At 41.2% G+C, this 24,869-nt stretch overlaps 1 protein-coding gene across 1 annotated transcript in view; it reads left to right on the top strand.

The window, feature by feature from the left end:
* Positions 1 to 24,869, top strand: part of MRPL47 (mitochondrial ribosomal protein L47) — a 402,300-nt gene that overhangs the window by 170,097 nt on the left and 207,334 nt on the right. The window contains exons 3-5 of the mRNA XM_044070380.1: positions 14,939 to 14,999; positions 15,094 to 15,190; positions 17,394 to 17,524. Of these exons, the coding sequence (XP_043926315.1) occupies positions 14,939 to 14,999; positions 15,094 to 15,190; positions 17,394 to 17,524 (289 nt within the window). The remainder of the gene's footprint in view (positions 1 to 14,938; positions 15,000 to 15,093; positions 15,191 to 17,393; positions 17,525 to 24,869) is intronic.

Here is a 24,869-nt window from a genome sequence, read left to right as displayed (position 1 = left end):
TGTGTTTCTATGCAAGGTTTTAGCCTCCAGTGACACTGTGTAAGTATACCTCTCCTTTATGGTATCTGTTAGTTTTAAGGATTAAGTGGTTGTCAGTAAAACTGAGACAATTGCTATATTGCCTCAAGATACCCTTATGCCACCAGTCTGGTTGCAGAGAAATTAGGAAATTGCATATCCTTGTTGTGCATTCCCAGTTCCCTAATTCGTGAGCTGCAAGGATGTGGCATACAGGAGTTAACAGAAAGCTATTAAGGTTGCTTTTGGGGAGCGGGGTTGAAGCAGACTAGGCTATAAAATACTAAACAGTATTGTTACTCAATGAGCAAACTTGCTGCTCTAAACTTGTCATCGCGCAAGGTATTTGTTCTATACTTAGTACTTCACAGGATACTGCTTTGTGGGCAGTACTAAAAAGAAAAAAATGCTTCTAGATGTTTACATCTGTACAGGGCACTGGCATGGTGAACAGCTCTGTGCGAATGCACCATATTTATATCAGCAGTGGAAATACAGAAAACTGATTGCTGAGCCTCCTGACCAATAAAAAGACTTTTGTGGGCTTTCCAACTCCGATACACCAGTTCTGCCACTAGATGAATAATCCTAGTCCTCGTAATGAAAAGCACAGTAAAAGTAACTGAAGTGCAGTGCTACCACAAACTAACTTAAGGAGAGGCAATAAATAATTCAAGATATCAACAGCAGTGTACTTTAAGCAACTTATAGAAGTGTGATTATTTAATAGAACTACTTGGCTTTGTAGACATGAGCCAAGAGACATGTAGTTGTGTTTTCCTGGCCTATACAGATCAAGCAACCACCCAGTGTCACTAGATAGAAAATCATCAATCCAGTTGATGTCAAAACACAGAAAAGAGTTTGCTAGAGTGAAAAAATACACTACTTTATCCAACAATTAGCTGACAATGAATTCAGTGCAAGTAAATCAGTAGAACAGATGAGAGGCAAAATGCACCTTTTTTCCAAAATAAGGGCAAGAAAAGACAAAGAAATCTAGCAGTGTAGAAAGGAAAGAACTTGCAAAGCTCAATTTATAGTAAGGCCGTGCAGGTTAAAAATCACCAAGTTTAAAAAGAAAAGCAAGGATTGGGAAGGTGGGTGGGAAAATCAACAACAGTGCTTGTAGTTTTTGGAAGCCTTGTGTCTTGTCAAAAAAGGCCATAGATCAGATGTAATCTGTGTATTTAAGTATATTGCAAGAAGCAAACTAATTAGTGAAAGGGAAAAAATGTGAAATATGCAGCCTGGGTAATTTAAATGTTTTATCTTCTATGTAGGAAAAAAAAAAACACCAGGCCAAAACAGATTTCTCAAAACGGAAAACAAAATGGAACAGGTAAAACAGAAAGCAACTGTATCAATTTAAACAACTACACATAAAAATAATGGGGTTACTTTTCTTGCTTCTTTGTTTCAAATCATTAGTAGGGTGTCACCGGCAGTGCTTATAGTTTTTTGCAGGCCTCGAATTGTATTAGAAAAGACATTAGCATGGAAATGGAATTACTGAAGCAAACCAGTTTATCCCACAGATGTACTGTTAGAAGAAAGAAGCATTCAGAGCCACAGACTTGTAGTCATAGCTGTTTTTCACCATTACATAAAAGCATGAATGGGCGTACCTTCGTTGAAGGTTGTGTGTTAGGTCTGGCAAGCCGGTACGTAAAAATCAACTGCCAATCATTAGCGGACTGGAGTTCTGCTGTGGCGACCCCTAACCGGGAAAAGCCGAAAGACACAAACAAACAAACAAACAAACATAAAAGGTGGTGCTGCGGTAGCGTTGTCGCCTCCCAGTAAGACGTTGTCCTGTTCGATTCTCAGCTAAAGCGTCTTCTGTGTGGAGACATGCGTGAATGGGCGTACCTTCGTTGAAGGTTGTGCGTCAGGCCTGGCAAGTCGGTACGTAAAAATCTACTGCCAATCATTAGTGGACCGGAGTTCCACTGTGGCAACCCCTAACCGGGAAAAGCCGAAAGATACAACAACATAAAAAAATACTTTGATAACCAGTTAGTAGTATATAAGGTACACAAAATGTGGTGAAGTCAGAATGCTTATGGATTTTAAGTTCTATATTCCCCATGGTGCACAAGAATAAAGCCCTTACTGCACCCCAGACAACCAGTGTTCAAGTTGTGGTACATGTACTGGAGGGACTGGAAGGGGGGAAGAAGGATGGGAGTGAGCCACAAATGTCAGCTCGCCCATCCAGGGGTAATGAAGGTTACCTAGGCTTTGCTAGATAGAGTAGGAACAACATTAAGAGCCTGGTAAGTTTTGTGCTACAAGTGGTATTCTGCTTGGTTTGGATGTTTCTCATGCATGCATAAGAGCTCTTAAAAAAAAAAAAAAAAAAAGGCTGCCTCTGTATAACCATTATACATATGTTATTTAGTAGTCTAACTTTTAACTGACTTCAAGGGTTAGCAAAATGATTAATCAAAAGGTTCACATGACTAATTGATCAACAGGAAATTAGGAAAGGGTATATAAGAACTGGATATGGCATTATTCATTATCTGATGAAGTCTCTGGTCGAGACGAAAGCACTCATCTTTGTGTGATTGTAATTTATTTTAATAAATCTTTGGCTCCTTACTGCTGTGGTTGGATTGGTTTTATGGCAAACATCCTTAGGAGAGGTATTCCAGACCTAGTGGTCTTCTTGGGTGGTTCTCCTGACTGATGAGAAGGCACAGCCACTGTTCACAGGTAATGTTTGGAAGAACCCTGATGTGGTAGTCCAAAACCAAACAGGCCAGATACAGTTCTACTGCTGCCCAATTACTTCCTTGTTTGGTTGCATAATCCATTGAATGAAAGTTTACTGCTGCTTTTGAAAAGGCCTTGAACTACAATCCAAGACTGCTCATCTTCCTAACATATAGTTGCTCACAACAGACAGGCTTGGGAAGCGTTCTCAAGCTTTTACCTTGAGGGCATTAAATTATATAAGTATGTTAAGGTTCCAGAGGAAACAAATGAGTGAGACAGCTTGCACTGTGGAAGAGCTGCCTGAATCTGACTTGAAAATTAAACTACATTTCCAGCTGTGTACTTTTGGTTTGCTCGAAACCTAGAACAGGGGCCATGCCCAGAGTACAGTGGATCATTCAGGGAGAGTGGCAGTTAATGGATTTGTGAGCATGGCTCCTCCTCAACAACTTTGCTGTTAAGATTCAGGCTGGTTTTATAAATAGACCCATTGGATGGAACTTGCACTTTTTGGACCAAAGGCATTCATCAAGACTGGGGTGAAGTTTCAGACATGACAGTATTTTTCATGGAATCAGCTGTGTGTGCATACTATAAGTGGCAAGGTTTGGAAGGGGGGGGCCATATTACCATGTCCAACATCCGTTTGTCCATTCAAAATAGTTTGTTTTAGGGCATACCAAGAGCCAGATGCAATGTTTCAGTGGGCTGGATTGTGGCCCTAGAGCCACCTGTTGGAACCCCTTAGTTTGTTTTAAACACTCGTTGTCCTCTACTTTTTTGAGGCTTTGCTTAGGGCCACAGGTGGTACAGTGACTTTCAAAACTGCCCTCCACCCAGAGGAGGAAGCTTTTGGCAGAGTGAGCAGAGGTAGTACAGTCAGGGGCCTTTTGTCACTCCACCTAACTGGCTGCCAATCACATCACACATGAAGTGAGTAAGGGACATAATATCCAGAGGTATGACATTCCTTCCTTATGTCCACCCTTCCTGCAGTCCCCCCTCTTGTATACATCCCACACCATCAAAAGACGATGTCAAGAATAGAAGCATGGAGTCTGCTCTAGGAAGTACCACAGTAGTCTACTAAAAAGTATTTTTTTAGTTCTCCAAAAGACCAAGCAACTCATCTGTGGTGGCCTAAATCACTGCATCCACAGGGAGCCCTTTTGTATGGTAACTGTGCAGCCTGTCTTTGTCCATTTATCTAAGAGCCTATAAGTGCCCTTTATTGTCTCCCTGGATGCATACATGCACATTAAGATTATCAAGGAGTTTAGGTGGCACCTTTACTTCCACACAGAAGACAAGCACTTTCAGTTCTGGACATTGCCATTCAGGGTCAAAATGGCTCTAGAGTCTTCACCAGATGCATGCAGGTTTTCAGGGTCTTTCCTTACCTGGATGGCTAGATCTTAGCAGCCCCAACAATGGACCGCAACATCAGTGGGGGTTGGGAGGGTGGCATAATGGTTAAGGTGTATGCCTTACAAACACAAGGTGCAGGGTTTGAGTCTCACAAGGATAATTGGCTAGGCTTACAATGGCTAGCAAGTACTAACTAGTACTAACCAATGAAGCTATCCAAGATTTGCTTCAGCTGTTTCAGTAATTGAGTGTAGTGGTCAATCTTGGGAAATTGCAGTGTATGCTCGTGTTATTGCTTTGATAAGTTTCACTTTAGACACGCAGTGTATGCTCGTGTTATTGCTTTGATAAGTTTCACTTTAGACACGCAGTGTATGCTCATGTTATTGCTTTGATAAGTTTCACTTTTGACACGCAGTGTATGCTCGTGTTATTGCTTTGATAAGTTTCACTTTAGACACGCAGTGTATGCTCGTGTTATTGCTTTGATAAGTTTCACTTTAGATACGCAGTGTATGCTCTTGTTATTGCTTTGATAAGTTTCACTTTAGACACGCAGTGTATGCTCGTGTTATTGCTTTGATAAGTTTCACTTTAGACGTGCAGTGTATGCTCGTGTTATTGCTTTGATAAGTTTCACTTTTGACACGCAGTGTATGCTCATGTTATTGCTTTGATAAGTTTCACTTTAGACTATCTCGACCGTACTTCTACTAGACAAGTTATCTGATCAGCTGTAATGCAACTGAATTTTCTTTCCCAGCCACTTCCTGCCTCAGAGCAGTGTGTCTAGCGGTGTTCATTTTTTTTTTCTTTTTTTGTGACTTGTGTTATCACATGAGAATCTTTCAGTGGACCCTCAGATTTCAATGTAAATAGCCTCCGGACCAGTTGGATGTATAAATCAGGATATTTGGAAAGTGCAAGCAGCATCTGGCATGGTGAACTCGAGAACTGAGTGTTGCTGTGTACAGACCCTTTCAAGCCCCCATTCCCCTAGTGACTATGACCATGAATGAATCTGTTGTAGGGTGGGTGGAGACATTTATTTGAAGGAGGCTGTCCCAGGCACATGGTCATCCAGAAAGGTCAGGTTGCATGTGGACAGTCTAGAAATGAGGACTGTCCTCCTCATCTCTCGTGTTTCAGGACTCCTTTCCCTATAGTGCAGTTTCCATCCATTCTAACAATATGGTAGTAGTTGGTACATACACAAATGGGGGAATGGCATTCCTTTCCTTTTTGGGATACCATTTAGCTGTGGAAGTGGATTTTGACATCGAATTGCCATTCTATTATGTTGACAGCTCAACCATTGATTTCTGATACCTCACGACTGGTGTGTCAGTCAGTCATTCTGTAGCACTATGTTCAGTCATTGCAACAGCCTTGTTGTACCCTGGCTGCATCACTGAGCAACTACAAATGCACCTTCTTTTCTCCTCATCCTCCTTCAGGAGGATACCCCAGGGATGCAGTTATCCATCAGTGGTTCCCCATTTCCTCTTCCCATATTTCCAGAGAAGGCGAAGAATTGCAAGCCAAAGTTGTACTCTTAGCTCCCATTTATTGCCCACTAAGTGTACCCCCCTTGGCATCTGGCCTGAACATTAATGGCTTAAAGCCTTCCAGAATTCTGTCTCACCTAAACCTTTATGCAGTAAGATTAGTCACCTGGTTTCTTCATTTTTTGAGATAGCTGTGGACACTTTGTAACCCTAGAGAGTCTGTCTTCTTTCTTTTGACTAGAGATCTGGCATGAGAGGCGCTTATCATGCCAACCGGGCATGTTTCTCTTTTTGAGCTACTGTCGGAAGGATATATTCTTTTACTGTTCCATTGTCTCTCTCTACTTTTCTTCCATTAAAGTTCATCAGCAAATTAGAATGCAATCAATATTCTTTTCTGCAAAACTGATTCATTTAGTCAAACTCTAACACCCAACATGTTTTGTTAAAAAGCAACCCAAAAATCATTACTTCATTCTTTATTCCTCCTGCTTAGTACACTTCAGAACAAATTTCCATATTCACACACAAAAATTAAGATGTAATATTCTGTTTACAAGCAAGCCACTGATGAAAGAGGTCTATATTAGAAGACTGACTGTTTAGGTGATCGAACACCTAAACTTCGATCTTCTAATATCGAACCGCACAATGTCGAATGTCCCAGGGAAACACGTCCCTCGGCCACAACACAAAAAAACATTACATCTAAATTAAGTGGGGGGCTTTGCCCCCTCCCCCTGACATGGGGTCTGTGCCCCCCACACCCCCCCTAACTAAATATACCAACTCCAGGATCACTCAACAGTAGGGAAATAGCAAACTTCGTCGAATGGCCGTTTTTTGCTTTCAGCATTAGAAGGTAGATGTTTAGGTGTTCGATCACCTAAACATTCAGTCTTCAGATATAGACCGATGAAAGAAATGTAGCAGATTCAGAAATATGCATGTGTATGCAGCTTTAGAGTTTTGGAGGACAGCAGTAGGATTTACCATAGTTGTTAGCAGATAGCCACTGCACTGTGTGCAGCATAGTAACTTACTGGGTAAGGTCTCTGTCTCTGGTTAATGGCCATGTGAAGTTTACAGGTTCTCCATATGTCTGTGTGGGCTTAAGGCACTTCAGTTTCCTCTGCCACTTAAAACATGCTGGTTGGATGACTGCTCTAAAAAGGTGTCCATATTTAATGTACTCTGTTGCCCTTGTGGCCTGGATTGTAGTTGGAGAGTCAAAGATGCACCAGTTCACTCTCCAGCTTGATGGATGAAAATGATCCACCACATGTCAGGGAAGCTAATGTGACTAACAATGAAGTCTAATCTTTATTTAAATAGGGGCTACCCAACCAGATTAATAGAATCAGGGGAGTCGAGCAGAATTTAAGGCCCAAACAAGGGGACAAAGTCAGAAAACCATAGCAACATTAATACTATTAGAAGGCTCATGAAGGATAAACAGAATAATGAAACTGTTATGATGGCTTAGTGAGTAAGCCTTCTGCTGCACAACTCCAAGCTCTGCGGTTCAGGTCTGACCTCCAGCGACTTTCACTGTTTGTGTTGAATCTTTGATGTTAAGTTGTCAATCTCGCCTTCATTCTTGCTGGATGGGTTCGGAGCCGATCCTCGGCTCCGACTCGGCACTTGCTTAGCTTGAGAACTCCTTTTACCAGCTCGAGGCAACCCTATATCCCATGATGCAAGGCGAGACTACCCCAGATCTCGTTTGCCGCTTTGCGAAGAGGTCTCTTTTTTTGCCAGCTCAGGTGAGTTTGATTTTTTTCCAAACAATTTAGTCAGGGTTTTACTCTCCCTTTCTTCTTAGTATTAGATAGTGTGTAGTTTTTTTCTACAGCCCACCCTATTTCCCTTTTAATTAAACTTTAAAGTTAAATTTGTAAAGTTAATAATTTTTCAGTTAGGCCTAGGCCTCCCTGTCTTAATCCCTATCTGTGTGTGTGTTTTTGGGATTAATAGTGTGACTGTTCAGTGTGTGTGTGTGTGTGTGTGTGTGTGTGTGTGTGTGTGTGTGTGTGTGTGTGTGTGTGTGTGTGTGTGTGTGTGTGTGTGTGTTTTGCTTAGACTATGTCTGGGGAAGGAAAGGTCTCAGGCTTCAAGAAGTGTGACTCGTGCTGTCAGAAGATGTCTCTGACAGACGGTCACACTTCTTGTGTTTACTGCCTGGGGCCTTTACACCTGCAGTACTCCTGTGCTATATGTCATTCTTTTAGCCAGAGAGTCCTGCAGGAGAGGAGGAGCAAGTTAATCCTCCGTGGCTTATTAAAGCCAGAAGGTTCACCCACTAAGACTGGGTCGGGTAAACATTCAAAGCCACCTAAGGTTCAGGCTACAGTGGTTAAGCCTTCCCCGGTGGCTCCGACTCCTTCGGAGTCGAGATCGGCTCCGGCTGGAGCCGATCTTTCTTCCTCTGATGTGGTAGTGTCGGTTCCTACCGGCTCCGACACTCAGTCTACAGTTGCCTTGTCGGCTCCGGCTGGCGCCGACGTGTTATCCAGTATCGGAGCCGAAAAGTCTTCAGCTCCATCTGGAACCCAGAGGACGTCGGCTCCGATGGCTTCGTCCAAGAAGAGATCTCGGTCCCCTTCTTTGGAGTCGATCCACTCGGCTCCGAGGTATCCTCTTTTGTCGGAACGGAGTCATCGGAGCCGATCTTCGAGATCTTCCAGGCTGTCTGACCACGATTTAGAGAGGGTGGTAAGCAGGCTGTTGAAGTCACAGGCACTAGCCCAAATGTTCCATAGCCCGTCTCAGCAGACTTCGGCTATTGCTCTTCCCCTTGAACTTCCTCCTCCGACTCTCCTCCAGAGTTCGGAGCCGGAGCTTCTCGGGACAGCGACCAGGTCGGTGCCGGAGCCGATACATCCCCTTTCGGCTCCGTCGTCTTCGGCTCCGATCTCCTCCATGAGACCTTCCTTGGAGGGATCCGGTCGTCGTGTTTCCCTTGTCGGCTCCGAGGGGGCTAGTGGCATCGGACCCTTGTCCGACCCCGCTCTCCCTCTCGGGGCTTCGGCTTTGGTAAGCTCGGCACCGACATCGGCCTCGGAGCCTTCTGTCTCAGTGGAGCCGGGAATTCCTGTTTCTTCGGAACGGGAGTATTCTGGTCTCCCTGGGAGGGGAGCCTTTGAGGTGATGAGGAGTGTCCTGGCACCTGAGCCAGGTCAACGGTCCATCTCTTTAGCTCCTCCCTCTTCGGTGCCTGTTGATGTCTCTTGCCAGCCTCTTGCTCTCAGGCCCAGGGATCCATCGCCCCAGGTTTCCCCATTGGGAATAACTTCCTCTTTCGAGGTTTCTCCTGATCCCGCAGGGGAACCCCCGCGGAAGAGGATGTGTAAGAGGAAACACACAGACTCCCCTGAGTCTACAACATCTGATACCGACTTAGATGAGTCTGAGGGTTCCCCACGGTCCCCCTCTGAGGATGTCTCCATTTCAGACATCCTTGAACTCCTCAAACAGAGGGGGAACTGGCCTTCCATTGACCCCTCCGAGGATGAGTCGGTATACCTGGAGGCTTTTGGATCCCGACCCTCCACCTCCTGGGTGTCTCCGCCTTTCGACCCACTTATGCAGGTAGTGGCTCGGAAGGCGTGGGCAGCCCCAGATTCTGTGAAACCTGTCCCCAGGAGGCCATCCAAATTTATTACGGCCCCTTCAGACAAGCAGTTTCTTTCTAAGGGCGTCTCTGTGGATGCTATGGTGGTGGCGGCCACCAAGAAGGAACTTGCGGATCCTTCCGTGCCTGTCCATCCTCCTAACAAAGATTCTAGGACCATGGATAGGTATGGTAAGCGGATGTTTTCTTCAGCGACCTTTGCTATGCTCGCTGAACTACCTTTGTCATTTCACCAGACTTCAAAGAGATATTCTCAAGGAACTAGGTGAAGTGGTTCAGGATCCTTCAGCTGCTGGGGCTCAAGACAAGATTGCCTCACAGCTAGCAATCCTAAATTCTTTAGCCAACTCCTCCATGCGGCTCATATCCTATGCAGCCGATGGAGCGAGCAGAGCCGCAGGCACAGGAGTGGCTCTTAGACGTCAGGCCTGGATGCGGCTTTGTAATTTCGCGGACCCCTTTAAGGCGTCCTTCACCAATACCCCCTTTGACGGTTCGGCTTTGTTCGGACCTCAGGTGAAGGAAACGTTGACCAGGTGTGAGCAAGACGGCAAAACTCTTTCTGCCGTAGGAGTCCATTTTTCCACCCCTTCTAGACCCTATCCCAAGGGTCAGAAAGGAGGAAAGATGTGGTTCCGTAAAGCCCAAGGAGCAGCGCCGGACACACGTGGTCAGTTTACCCCCAGAGGCAGAGGGGGTAACAATAATAGACGCCGCCCTAGAGGCAGGGGGGGGTCCCCAGAATCAGGGCAACAGGGAGCCTCTTCCTGATAAGCCCTTTCAGCATCCCTGAGGTGTTGCCCGACTGTCCACCCTTGGAGGCAGTCGGGGGAAGGATATCGCTGTACCCAGTAGCCTGGCGTTCCCTCTCACAAGACATGTGGGTACAGTCGATCATATCCGAGGGTTACAAAATCCCCTTCGAAAGGTATCCCGTACCTCACCAATCCCTTCCAGACATCTCACCAAGTCAAAGGGATTTGGCAAAACAGGAGGTTTCAAAGCTCCTAGAAAAAAGAGCCGTCCAGACTGTTCCAGCAGACCAAGTAGGATCCGGCGTCTACTCGAGATTCTTTTTGGTCCCCAAAAGGACGGGAGATTGGAGACCTATTTTAGACCTGAGCAATCTAAACAGATTTGTCAAGAAGGCAAGATTCCGGATGGTCACGCTTCAGTCCATTCTGCCCTTTCTGGGCAAGGACAACTGGATGTGCTCGATAGACCTTCAGGACGCGTACTATCACATAAAGATACACAGACGCTCCAGGAGGTTTCTCCGCTTTCGGCTAGGGACCAGTCATTATCAATTCAGAGCCCTGCCCTTTGGCCTCACTTCAGCCCCAGAGTGTTTACCAAATGCATGGCAGTGGTCACAGCTCATCTGAGACGTCAAGGATTCCAGGTGTTTCCTTATTTAGACGACTGGCTCCTCTCCGCCACCACCAAGCATCAGCTTCTTCAGAGCAGAGACTACACTCTGCAGCTTTGCAAAAGGTTGGGAATATCGGTGAATTTCGAAAAATCTTCTCTGCTGCCTTGCCAATCTATCACCTTTATAGGCGCAGAATTAAACACCGTCAGTATGTTAGCCAGACTAACAGATCAGAGAATTCTGGACATCCAAAAATACGTTCGGATCTTATTGCAGAGCAGCAAAGTCAAAGCCAGATTGGTTCTGAAGGTTCTAGGTCTTATGGCTGCGGCCATTGTACTTCTACCATTAGCTCGCTTCCACATGCGTCTTCTGCAGTGGATGTTATTCACTCAGTGGTCGTTCCAGAACCTTCCCATGAGGCACGAAATCTTGGTTACTCAATCGTGCAGGACTCATCTAACCTGGTGGATATCTTCCCCTCTACTTCATCAGGGCCGACCATTTGTTCCCCCTCCTCCGGTTGCCACAGTCACTACGGATGCCTCTCTGATCGGGTGGGGGGGGCATTATCAGGGCAGGATGGTCCACGGGACTTGGCAACCCATAGAATACCATCTGCACATAAATGTCCTGGAGATGAGAGCAGTGCTTTTAACGTTGCAAGCCCTCAACGACTTTCTTCCCGCGGGGACTATTTCAGTTCAAACGGACAACATGTCTGTGGTTTGGTACATCAACAAGCAGGGCGGGACCAGGTCCTATCCTTTGTGTCGAGAAGCTCTCAGACTTTGGCAATGGGCAATCTCCTCTCATCGGTTTCTGATAGCAACGCACATCCCCGGCAGGTCCAACCTCTTAGCGGACAGACTGAGCAGAGCCATTCTCATGCCTCACGAGTGGTCTCTCAATCAATCGGTAGTGGACAAGATATTTCTGAAGTGGGGCACCCCTTGTTGCGACCTTTTTGCTACACCCCAAAACAACAAATGCCCGGACTTCTTCACCCTCTTCCCCCTACCAGGCCAACCCCTGAGAGATTCTCTAACCCAGGATTGGCCCCGGGGACTTCTGTACGCCTTTCCTCCTTTCCCCTTAATTCCACAGGTCATTCAGAAAGCTACCGTTTTGAGAGCCAAGTTGATTCTCATTGCCCCTTACTGGCCTCGACAAATTTGGTTTCCGACCCTACATAGTCACCTCCTGGTGCAGCCTTGGCATATGGACCCAGTTCCGGATCTTCTGATCCACCAATCGGGTCAACAGCACCGGGCCATTCGTTCTCTCAACCTCACTGCTTGGTTGCTCCACTTCCTTCCCTAGCCAGGCTTCCTATGATCTCTGATCCTGTCAGAGATATCTTAATAGCTTCCTTGAAGTCGTCCACCAGAACGGTTTATGCTAGCAAGTGGCGACGTTTTTCCCTTTGGGCAAACTCCAGGCACATTGATCCTTTTACTGCACCTGTGCATTCTGTTTTAGATTTTCTGGCTGAAGTTTTTCAGTCAGGATCTTCTTCATCAACAGTTAAAGTTCAACTGGCGACGATTTCCAAATATCATGTTGGCTTGCAAGATCATAACATTATGTCACATAGACTATGCAAAGCCTTTCTGAGAGGAGTTTTTCTCCTAAAGCCTCCAATAAAACTTCCTCCTCCACAATGGGATCTGAATTTGATGTTAGCATCCTTGATTTTATCCCCCTTCGAACCGTCTGCTTCATGCTCCTTAAAGTTACTGACCTGGAAAACAATATTCTTACTGGCTGTCACTTCAGCAAGGAGGGTATCCGAGATTCAAGCTCTCTGCATCCATTCCCCTTACTTGGTTTTTCACAAGGACAGGGTATCCTTGAGAACAAATCCATCCTTTCTACCCAAAGTTGTTTCTCAAACTAATATTAATCAATCCATCGATCTACCAGTTTTTTTTCCAAATTATTCTGACAGAGCTGAACAAAAGCTTCATTTTTTGGATGTCCATCGTCAGCTCAGATATTATTTGCATAGAACTAAACAATTCAGGAAATCAGATCAATTATTCGTCTCCTATGCAGAAAACAGGAAAGGTCTCCCAGTATCAAAAGTGACCTTATCCAAATGGTTGTCTTCCGCCATTTCTTATGTGTATTCGCTCAGAGGCAAGCAACTACCCTCAAAACCGAAGGCACACTCAACCAGGAGCCTATCCACTTCTACAGCTTTTCAGGATAGGCTACCCATTGATACCATTTGTGCAGCAGCTACTTGGGCCACTCCTCATACCTTTGTCTCTCATTACAAATTAGATTTGGCCTCCAGGGACAGAGCCAGTTTTGGTTCCACAGTACTCAAGAGTCTGTTCCATTGAGCCACCCAGGATACAGGTGCTAGGGACGCGGTCCCATCCAGCAAGAATGAAGGCGAGATTGACAACTTAACATTTAGAAGTTATGTACCTACCATAACGTTCCATGTTAGTTGTCTTCTCGCCTTCTTTCTTGCGTCCCTCCCTCCTTCCCCCTGGCCTGAACAGATCTTGAAGAGTTTCTCTTTATCAGATTCACTCTCCTTAGTTCTTTAGAGAGTCTATCTTAAGAACTTTTTGCCTAGTTCTTCTAGGCTAGTTTTGCTCTTCCTTTGGGATTAGTATTATTGGCAGGGTTATTTAGCTACCAAACGAGATCTGAGGTAGTCTCGCCTTGCATCATGGGATATAGGGTTGCCTCGAGCTGGTAAAAGGAGTTCTCAAGCTAAGCAAGTGCCGAGTAGGAGCCGAGGATCGGCTCCGAACCCATCCAGCAAGAAAGAAGGCGAGAGAAGACAACTAACATGGAACGTTATGGTAGGTACATAACTTCTAATTTCTCTAGATATTCCAGTTTTATCCTCCACCTCTCCCTACAACATGCTGATTGAAATTAGCTAAGTTACTTCTGTTGTTCTTATTTATGGCCAGAGTTTTGACTGAAAATAGTATGCAAATGGTCTAGTTCACTTTCTCTGTTAATAAAATTAAACCCCAGTATAATTGAGTCAAGAGGGCCACCAGCAGAAGTAACAGTATCACAGGATCTACAGCACTATTAAAGGTACCACAGCATCTGTCTTCATTAACATATTCGGGAACCTTCAGCAGTTTTAGGGGAAATAAGACTTTTTTAAAAAGGCTGCATCCACAGTATAGGAAACCCCCCCCCCCCCCCAAAACACTTGTGCCTGGAAACTAACAATTGTGGTAGACACTATGCATTGGACATGTGGGGGGTGTAGTAAAAAAGCAACCACTTAAAAAGGATTTGGGTGTTCAGCGTATGATTCTTGCATTTGGAAGCTCTGGCAGATACTGATGGAGTGTAGGCCATGTTTGTTGCACTTTATGCATATGCTGACCTGCACAAGGCCTTAATGTAGGGTGATTACTTTCAATGACTTGTGCTACCAAACATATTTATAGGACTGTGTAGTAGTTTTACAAAATCACTGAGTGTTAGATTCTATGTTCACATTAGATTGCATGAAAATTGTTTTAAAATATGTTTGGGGCTTATTCCCCCATACTCTGTTTAGCTGTAATTTGCATCCAAGACTGCAATGTAAAATAACCATCTCTTGGGGTGTAGGAGATAATGGAAAAAAAAAGTATTTTGTTGCCCTATTCTGTAATGGGAATAAAACCAATTGGGTTGGATGTCAAATACTCTACCAGCTTGTAGTCTCTGCTGATTCTTTTAGAATGATGTTAATTGCAGTCAAATTTATGTTGTGATTCTCACTTGTTACTTTGCTATAGTTTGACATGATAGTGACAGTTCTAGTCAAATTGCAATTTTTTAACTGAAGCATTCACAGGCATATATTTCCTAACCTGTTGGAGGGACATTTGCATATTAAAAAGCTGCCAGTGGTTTTTTTTTTTGTTTTTGTTTTTGTTTTTTTTTGCACAACAGTCCAGCATACAAAAGTCCTCTGTAAATTAAAAATGGATCTTGATCCATTTACTTATTTCTGATGTAATGGAAAACGTTGGATAACTGTACACCTGATTGGGTGATATGAACAAACTCTCTCAGCTACAAGTAGTTGCTTGCAAATAGAGGCGATCTGTATTGTTAACTGATAAATGGAGGTTTACAGCAAGCCAAGCATTACTTTTGAATTGTATTAACCCTAGTGTCACAAAAGGCATCTTATTCAGCAGTAGTTAAGTCCCTTTCAAGTCTTAAGTTTCCGTTTTATGGTTCACACATTGCAACTCATTTACAGTACATTACCACTGTTTTTATGGTTAACTTTTGGTTGCATGATTAACTTGTTCTTGTAATCACATGTAGGTGCTCCATGGACTGCAAAACTTTTGAGAACTAAAAGCAACGAAGACTTGCATAAACTTTGGTAAGCATTTACTAAATTCTTAAAGCTGTTGTGGAAGACCAGGTACTATTTGAATGCCAGTCTAGTAACTGAGGCATTCTACATCTTATTATAGGTATGTCCTTCTTAAAGAAATGAACATGCTATTGACTTTGCAGCAAGAAGCCAAGAGGCAGAGGTTACCAATGCCTAGCCCAGAGCGTTTACGCAAGGTAATATTTTTAATTATCTTCTGTGCAACTACCAATTCTGGTACAGAGCACAAGCTGTGAATTGAAAAAAAGTGATTTGTACACCTCCATTGTAGCAAGTGTTTGTGCCCCACAAGGAGCTATACTGGGACCAGTACTTAACATATTATCAGTGACCTTTCAACTGCTACCGTAGTTTAGTACACTGACTCAACCCTAATCTGCTCAGCCAAAAATATCTAAACACCAAAACCTTGCACACCAATCCTTATCAATTAAAACCTGGATAAATTCACTACTACTACTTTTAAACCGTAAAAAAGAACTAAATTACAACTCTGACATAATACACATCTCTACCTTAACACTATTCACAATTGCTTGTGCCAGAAATACCATGATAGAACAAGTAAACCACACAAAATTACTGGGCATTGTCTTAGTCTGCCAGTTGAAATTAGACCACTATATATCAGACTTTAGTTAAAAAAAATAACTGCTCAAAAACTAGGTGTATTTTATATGGAGAAAAATCTACCTCACTGACATAACCAGAGGAAGTACAGCCTCTTTCTTACTGCTGTCTCTCCTTAATACAACACTATGACTCTATATTCAAATATTGTAGCTAAACTATGGAACCACATCCCATTACCCCTGAAATCCATTCAAAATGTAAACTCTAAAACACAACTAAAACATCACCTATCAGTTCAGTAGATGTGCTGCTGTATATCTCCAGGACAAATGCTACTTATAAACTTCAGCCTGCCATATTGTCAAACTATTTCTCTTCACTCACTCAAACTCCCATGGCCCACAAACCAGTCTTTACCAATATCTGAGTAGTTTCACTAGCATCTGCAAGCCATATACCTAGTTTTATGATGCTGCTCATTAGCCCACCTCTATGATAGCAGTATAAAATTGTCTGTCTTCCATTACTTTGAATTTTGAAGCAGTAATATCTGTTGGCTGTCTGGCAAAGACCAAAAACATCTCTTTAAATGCTCAGTGTTCAACATCTACTAAATACACAAGTATCTTTTGTACTGTAATAGTTGCGGTAATTTCCTTGTACTGTAATCTAATTAGCAAATGTATGTGTAATTGTTAATTTATATTACTTAATGTTTGTTCATGCACTTACTGATTGTTTAAAAACTATTTGTAATGTGTTGGAGCTTCTGTCCTCAGGCCTTTGCTGAAAAGGTTTTCCGACTAAACCCAGTCGGACAATCCCACTAAACAAAAGCAAAATAAAATAAAGTGAAGTATGTGGGTTTTTTTTGTGAGTTGTGGTCTTACTCTTGCAGGGAAAAAAATTATTTATAGTCTGAAGGCCCAGCAGAACCATCTGGGACATATGCCCAAGTTAAACTCTTGCACAGAAAGAGGATCTAAATGGACCTATAGACTTAACACCTGCAGGTCCTCTTTTTTTTTTTACATATTTTGCCTTTAAAGTGAAGTGACTGCTGAAAATATATTGTCTCACAGTCCTACTACATTGCTTTCCTGTGCATCAAAAGTGGATCTCACCACCATTTCCTGTATTTAATATGATTTTTTTTTAGAATGGGGAAGAAAATCTAGACTTTTTATGTTAGTTAAGATTTGGACTGCCTGGAAAATGAGCATGTGTGACCCCATGATGCAAAGAAAAGCCCTTACTGTGCCCCAGAATTCTTGTGTTCAGCTAGTAACATAGATACTAGAGGACCAGATGGAGGAAGATGGGAGTGAGGGGCAGATGTCAGGCAATCTTAGGGGTGGGAAGCTGCCAAGGCTTGCTGCAGTAGCAGCATTAAGATCCTGGCAAACGTGCTGTGAGAAGTACACTACTTGTGTTAGAGATTGTGCAAGCTCCTCATTTAGGCGGTAGTTATGGAACTCTCAAGGCCGCCGTAGTATGGAGGGGGGTTAGGGCACACTCCCTAGCAATGGAATAACATTGCACCAGTGGTTTTCAATCTCCTCACCAGTCCTGAATGTGGATTAAGTTGAGCCCAGAGGGAGGCTAAGGCTGATTTGGTAGACCAGGTGAAAGAGGAGAGGAGTTGGTGGCAGCTGATGGACAGCTATGGGGAGGATCAATAAAAGCTAAATAAATATATGTAAAAAAAAAAAAAAAATGGGAAATGATCAGATTTTTACACTGCATTAGGATAAGAGTAAAACATGTATTTCTTGTAGTGTTTTGAAATTGAGCTGTCTTTATCAGGTGGAGCGTTCGATGACAAGATTGGATACAATAATTGCAGAACGTGAAACTGCACTACGATTGCTACAAACTGGCCAAGAAAGACCACGGCCTGGTGACTGGAGAAAAGACATATTTGGACGTACTTACTGGTAAGATTTCATACTATAGTGTGGTGACAGTTAATTTGCCTTTGCTAAACATGGTTAGAATGAAGCAGTTTTGAAGTGTTGTAATTAAAGCATCAGTGCTGTGAAAAACACTTTTTGACATTGGGGATTGCATAGACCTGCAGTGTTTTAAATATGGTTGTATAATGTGTTTCAAATGGATCACAGCCTTAGCATGATTTTATTTAATGTAATAAGCTTAATCATAATACTCGTTATCACTGTTATCACAGACTCTGGGTTAAAACCAAAAACTTGTAATAAGCCTTTTCAAATTGGAAAGTAGCCCAACACTAAAGAAAATGTCATTATCAGCTAGTAGAGTTCATGATCATAAGTGGGAGGTTCAAGTTTGAGTCGCAACTTTTTAAAAGTATCAATTGCAAATCAAACTAGAAACAGCAAATTCTGAAACTGATGCATTTTTTTCAAAGGGCTTCACTCCTGTCCATCCCCACATCCTTTATGCTTGCATATACAAATACCAGGAATGCTGTATCTCAGTAAAGGCACTACCCTGAGGTATTGCAGTTTTAGCCTTAATATTTGTTATTCCACCTCCTGATTTGCAGTTGTACTTCAGTTTCCATTCTCATACAAACTGTTAAACCAGCTATTCTGGAACCACCCTCCTCTTACTCCGTAGTGATATCGAAAACAATCCAGGAACAACTTTTTCAATAGTGCAGCCTGACTATTGGCTTCATGAATGTTGGCAATATCAATAACACATGGGCAAACCTTTAAATTTGGTTGAGGCACTACCACTGCAAAATAACTACTGTTAAGAAATTTTGGCTGAAAGACTCTCTCCCTGGTTTTCCTCCACTGTCTCTGATTCTATCCATAATTTTTGTGATAATAAGCTTCCTCCTGAGTGTCTTCTCCTGTATATGAATCTTACCATGTTTTTTCCTGGTGGTCCTGATTTAGCAGTGAGGAGGTGACATACCTGCAGTATTGCAATAGCCCTCCAATATTTCTTGTACTTTACCAGTGATGCCAATAGTTACTAGCCAACAATTGCTAACCAACAATGATAAAGACCCCAGCTAGACTTTTCTCGGTTTACTATTGGTGACCACACACACACACACACACACACACACACACACATACGCACAGACACACACACACACACACACACACACACACACACACACACACACACACACACACACACACACACTACTTCCCCACTGTTAAGTTCTACAACCTACAAAACTAGCTTTCATTTAAAATACCCTTCTACAAAGTTTTAATGCCAGTAAGCATCAAAAATTAAATGTGGATGACTTAAATATTAAATGGGAAGAGAACAATTAGTAAATTCTTTGCCACCTCCCCTTTATTCACAGCTACACCCAAATGGTTATTCATAGGACTAGATTTAATCTAATTCCAACAAATTCTATATCCTTGACCTATTCATTACCAGCATTGCTAAGAAACTACTGTTGCAGCCCCCATCTTAAATGGTCTTGCTCCTCGTGTCTTTTACTGGACATTTAAGGTTCCTAAATGTCCAGCCCCTATACTTCATACTAAGACGTTTCCTTGAATCTTCTGCTTATACCATTAAGCAAAAGCTGCAGCACATTGATTGGACTATGTTGTATGCTTTTGCTGACCCTACTTTGGTCATCTCCACATATGTATAATCTACTTAGTTCTTCAGGATATACTTTTTCCAATAAACGATTTGACTCTTGATTAGAATACCCTATGGATAACCACTGACTTTTATCACTTCTCTGAAGAAAGAGAAGCAGTCTGTAAACCATAGAAAAGTAACCCAAGATCTCTGTCACTTATACCCTTTTACTGCAGTTAAATTGCAAACTAAAATGCAATCCAGCAAAGCTAAGGTTGCTTATTTTAGAACTATCCCAACTTGGCCAATCGTAAAATAGTTTTTTTTAAAGACTCTTAAGGTATCTTAGCTCCATTAAAACTTCTCCAAAATTAAGTTCCAACAGCCTAATACTGTTGCTGAATCATGTTAATCAAAACAAACTCAATTACTCCCCTTCCCCTGTCATTTCTGTCCTTCTCTCATTCTCTAGCCACTATCTCAGATATCCTACTGTATAACCTCATTGAAAAGTCTTCATTCTGTTTTTTAAGCTGCTACATCATCATCGTGGAGTATCTCAAAGATGTAGACTGATTGTGTAAATTGTATTTCCATACCTTCCAACTCTGGTTGCTCTATTACAGCTTCTAAGGAACTCTGCTAAACCTTTTACCTTCATCTTTAACCTCTTCCTCATTACATACTGCATTCTCCATAATTTTAAACATTGCTGCATTTCCCGCTCCCCACAGTTAACCATTTTGTACTAAATGACTTCAGGCCTATAGTCAGTATTTGCTGTCTTAAAAAGTTCATTTACAAGCAAATGTTTGGCTATGCCAAAACCTGTACTTTAAAATTACAATATTGCTTTCATCCTAAATATAGCACAATCGAGGTCATCCTTTTTTAACTGAACAGGTCCACTCGAAAATGGCGCAATATCACTGGTACATTATTTCTTGTTTTACAGGAATGCTTTCAAAATGTAAATCGTAGCATACTGCTATCTAAGCTAAGATCTTTTGGATTTTCAGTAAGTGTCTGTTCCTGATTCAAAAAAATATGTAACCAAGTGCATCTAAGATGGCTACTGACTGAGAAGCATGATTATTACAACTCTTCCAGTGAGAAAAATGAGGGATTAATTTTTACTGAATGTTGCTTTATCAGTGTGAGTAAAATTAAGTTACTGGAGAGTAACTACACTGTCTGATGCCAGTGAAGAAGTTTTGAGAAAAGTGAAAATTGGCCATAAAGGAAGTGGCAGCAGCTCTGGTTTAACAAGAACCTTGTCTGCAAAAAGTGGTTGATTTTAGCATGGGTGATGGTTCTCTCTAATTTAGAGGAAAAATAAATAAATCAGGTACACGGATTTGTCATATATTCTTTTTTAAAGTCAAATGACAAAACGGCTGGGGAAAATAGAAAATTTAAGTAACTAATCAGATGAGGTGATAAAACTAAAGAAATCCATAGACTGGAATGAAAGACTGGCTAAACATGAGGCTTCTGAAAATAAAACCCTTTCAAAATAGTAGAACACCAAGAGGAAAAAATATATTTTTTGCTGTACCAGAGAAACTAGAATGGACTGCATTAATTTTATGAAGGTACAAATAAACAACTAAACTGGTGTTCACAGCAGGATATGTTAATTAAGAGGATGTATGTGAGTGCTCCAACTCTGGCCATCAAAAAGCAGCCAATACCTATGTTAATAAGATTACAGTTGTAAGAGCTGTTACTGACAAAATTTTGGCAAAAGAGAAAAGTATTGAAGTTGGGCATATTAGCATGTTTGCAAGACATTATTCACTGTACAACAGGCAGAAGTGTCAGTTTTATTCCATCAGTTGGAGAGTGTTGGGATTAAAGTTGCAATATCTAGCGGTCTTCAAAACAATTTTGTGTGGAGGATCAAATAAGGTTTTGGATGTAGAGCAGGCTATAGAGGAAATTTTTACCCAACAAAGAGTGGGCCAACAAGCTGCTGGGGACTTAATTATCAATCTTGTAGCAGTAAGAAAAGTGATAGACAAACTTTACTCTAGCAATGGAAAAGTTTTCACTGGCAAAGTGTTTGTGTGACAGAAGCAAATCCAGGGACTGACCAAAAGAATTGGGAGTACCTTGGACTTGATCCAGAGAATGGTGTTGGGAAATGATCAGGAAAAAAAACACCAATAAAAGTAAATGTAGTGAATAAATGGGAGAAATGTAGAGCTTCAGTCCCACTGGATGTAATTTATACATGCAGAATGTGGTTCTGCAAGTAAAAGTGAATAAAGACGAAGTTTGCTGACTGTATTAAACTGATGAGATAGTTATAAAGCATACATCCACTTTGTTAATGTTTAGGATAATTAGTAACCTTAGAAACTGTTTACTTTTACTAATATTTGTATCAATGTTTCCTAATGTAAATTGCATGTTTTATGAAGTATCTGTGTAGTGTGCAGTCAGGTAATTTAAATGTGAGGTTGGCAGTGTTTATCAGTGGTTGCTGTGTCTTTAGTGATCTTAGTTAAATGTATGTAAGGTTTACAGTAAAGATCAGAAAAGCTGGAAAGAAGCAAGTTGAAAATAATACAATGTGCTCGATTGTTGTGGAAGGATGTAAATATGTATCAATCATACTATATATAGAATTAACTTTTATAATTTGCCTTGTTTTATAAAGGGAAATAAATTGATGAGTGTGCTTGTTTACAGCTGTATACAATGTTTCTTAAGCAGAATGCTTAACATTAAATGATGAAAATGTAAAAAACATGGTGGTAGTTTGTCATGTTTGCAAAGTGAAGTAGCTATTTTTCCATTAGCAAATTATTTGGGCAGAAGACAATTAGCCTGCAATTGCAGGCAGTTAATTATGAAAGGTCTGAGCACCGTGTTCCGAGTGAAATTTACAAGGTGTAATGTAATTAACTTTTTAAGGGATACTATCAGGGAGTTCAGTAAAAACTAAAGTAAGAAATGAAGTTTGAAACTGTGGGAAGTAAATAGTTATACAAGTACTTGCCTTCCCAGCAACCTTTTATCTCAATATTTTAAATTGAGCACTGTTATAAAGGAAGACAGCCTGTGTACTTTTTCTTTAGCCTAAGCTGAAAATATGCAAGTTATTTTTCACATTTGGGAAGAGAGTAGAGATAAAATAGCATTTATCAACCTTCATAACTGAGAACATATGCTATTATATGCATTATCATAGTATAATACCTGTAGGTGTAACCATCATAGCAGGCAGCTGTTCCTATCTGGAGAGTTAGATTTAAATTTTGGAAACTACATATAGTTTTGTGAATTTTCAAGTTTTGGGAAAAAAAAAAAAAAGTATTACTTAAATGTTTTTATTGAAGTCAACATTTGGGAAAATGTGACATGGGTTCAAATACAGATAAGTGGTTACATACAAGATTATGTATATAACCTACAAAGTGGAAATATATTCAGACTTTTTTTAGTGTGTGATACCTTTTTGTCAGAATGGCTTCTTTCAGTATTAATATGGAATATAAATGACTTTACCAGAGTATAGACAAAATACAGATTATTGAATTATATTAAATCTAGGGTGTTAAGTGTTACAGGAGATGCATTTGGGAAGAATTGAGCATGTGAATTTGGCAAGTAAATGATTTCAGGGTAGATATTCAGCAGAATATCAGGGAAAAGTGGGGGATTAATGATTGCGGGATGGACCCTAGCAGTGATTGTGAGGACAATAAAAGTAGATTTGTGGCAGCAAAGTATTATTGGCAGGAGAGAAGAAGAGAATTACTCTATCAAGCATTTATATTCTTCCTAAAACTACTCCTATTATGGAACGTAGTAGAATTTGGGTAGAGCATTTTTCAGTAGGGAATATTCTTTATAGGTGGGGACTGGCTTTACAATTAAGAATCTATCAGACTTAGAAAAAAATATATGTGAATATCTGGCATTGAGATGAGAATTTAATAGCAGGAACTCTGATAGAATTTAAATTTTATTCCTCAAAATGGAATAACTGGATTAGACTGGAAAGGAATTATATTTCACAGGAGCATTTGCTTGTAATTGAAAGGTCAGAGCCCCGTACAACAGCTCTGTTATCCAATATATCAGTAAAAAACAAGATGAAGATGCACAGTAGTATAAAACTGAAGCCTGCATGGTTTGCTACTTATCTAGTGAAAAATTAGGAATTTAATGTATGGTTTATAGGTATGACTCAATAATTCTGCTATATAGACATGTTTCAGAAGGGATAGGTAGTGAATGGGATAAGATGAAACTAGTCTAAAAACATAGTATAAATGACAGTTAAAGATGGGAGAGATTGAGGAAGAAGAATTGTGTAGAGGGCTTGAAAAAAGGTTACAGCAGAAGGGAAGTCTCAGAACTGGAGTAGGAGCAATTACAGACTGCTAAACAGAAAATGAGGGATTATTTTAACATTGTTTTGAGTTTAGAAAGGTTCCACATTTTTTAATACAACGTGTGTAGAGCATAAAAACTTATCACAGTTTAAGCACCAGAAGATAGAAATGGTTGTAGCTAAATTTAAGGAGCCTATGACAAGAATTATTTAAATAGTTATCAGAGATGTTTCAAATTTTAACATTTTTATACAGCAGATGATTGAGGAAACCAATAAATATTTTGTGTCTTTTCTTGAAGTCACTGTTATGCCAAAGGCTAGTGGAAGATGTGGTCTGCCATTAATAGCTAAGAGATGAAAAAGTAAAGACAGTGATGTATAAGAGGTCGTCAGGTATATTTCCAGAAACAGAAAGTATTCCTGTGGAAATCTAAGAGGAGGGAAAAAAGTGGTGAAAGATATGTTGAAGGCTCTGTTTAACAGTATTTTAAGTGTGTGTGTGTGTGGGGGGGGAGTACCAATATCTTGGAAGAAAGTGTTTGCGTATATTTTACCAAAGAGGGTAAACACAGAGACTTCCAAGATGGCCGCACATATAAACAGCTTGATTTCAGATCTCTCTGTGTGAACAAAGAAGCATGAGTGAGAAAAGAGACAGAAAGTGGGCAAGTTTTAATAAATTTAGTTACTGGCTAGTAGGTACATTGCCTGGATGCCAGCAAAGAAGAAGCATAGAGAGCCTGATAGAAAATCAACCAGAAAAGGTGGAGAGAGAGCACCAGCTAGGAAGAATCCTGCAGCTGTTCTGCAAAAAGCAGTTCAAGCTGCAGCTTTGGTGCAAAACATGGCTTCCAGAAATGTAGCGGTATAGATAAATGAAATGTTATCAATCAGAGCTTATTAAAATATACAAGACATTGGAGTATATCGTCTCAGATAACAAAAGGATAGAAAATGGGAGAAGATTTAAACTACTGTTAACATGAACTGATAACTGAAATAATCAGTGGTTGAAATGAAGAAAAGTTTGAGTATGAGACTGTTCCAAGAAGAGCCATTTCAAAAAATGGTAGAGTTGGATGACAGAGCACTCTGGGAAAACCGCAGATTTTATGCTGTACCAGGGGAAATTGGAAAGAACAGTCTGTTAATTTTATGAAAGCACAAATAAGTGACTGGACTAGTATTCCACAGCTGTGTTTAATTGAAAGGGCACATCGTGTGTATGCTGCTTCAAACATGGCTATGAGAAGCAGCCACAAATTGTGTTACTAAAGATGCAGTTGTACCAGCTGAAAGAATTGATCCTGACAAGACTGTGGCAAAAATACAAAGAATTAAACATTGGAGACAATAGAGTGTTTATGGAAAATGCTTCTCTC

This window comes from Protopterus annectens, chromosome 4.part1, assembly GCF_019279795.1.
Source record: "Protopterus annectens isolate FY-2018-M chromosome 4.part1, PAN1.0, whole genome shotgun sequence".
NCBI classification, from domain to species: Eukaryota; Metazoa; Chordata; order Ceratodontiformes; family Protopteridae; genus Protopterus; species Protopterus annectens.
The sequence above is the reverse complement of the archived record's forward strand: the minus strand, read 5'-3'. Positions and strand labels throughout refer to the sequence as shown.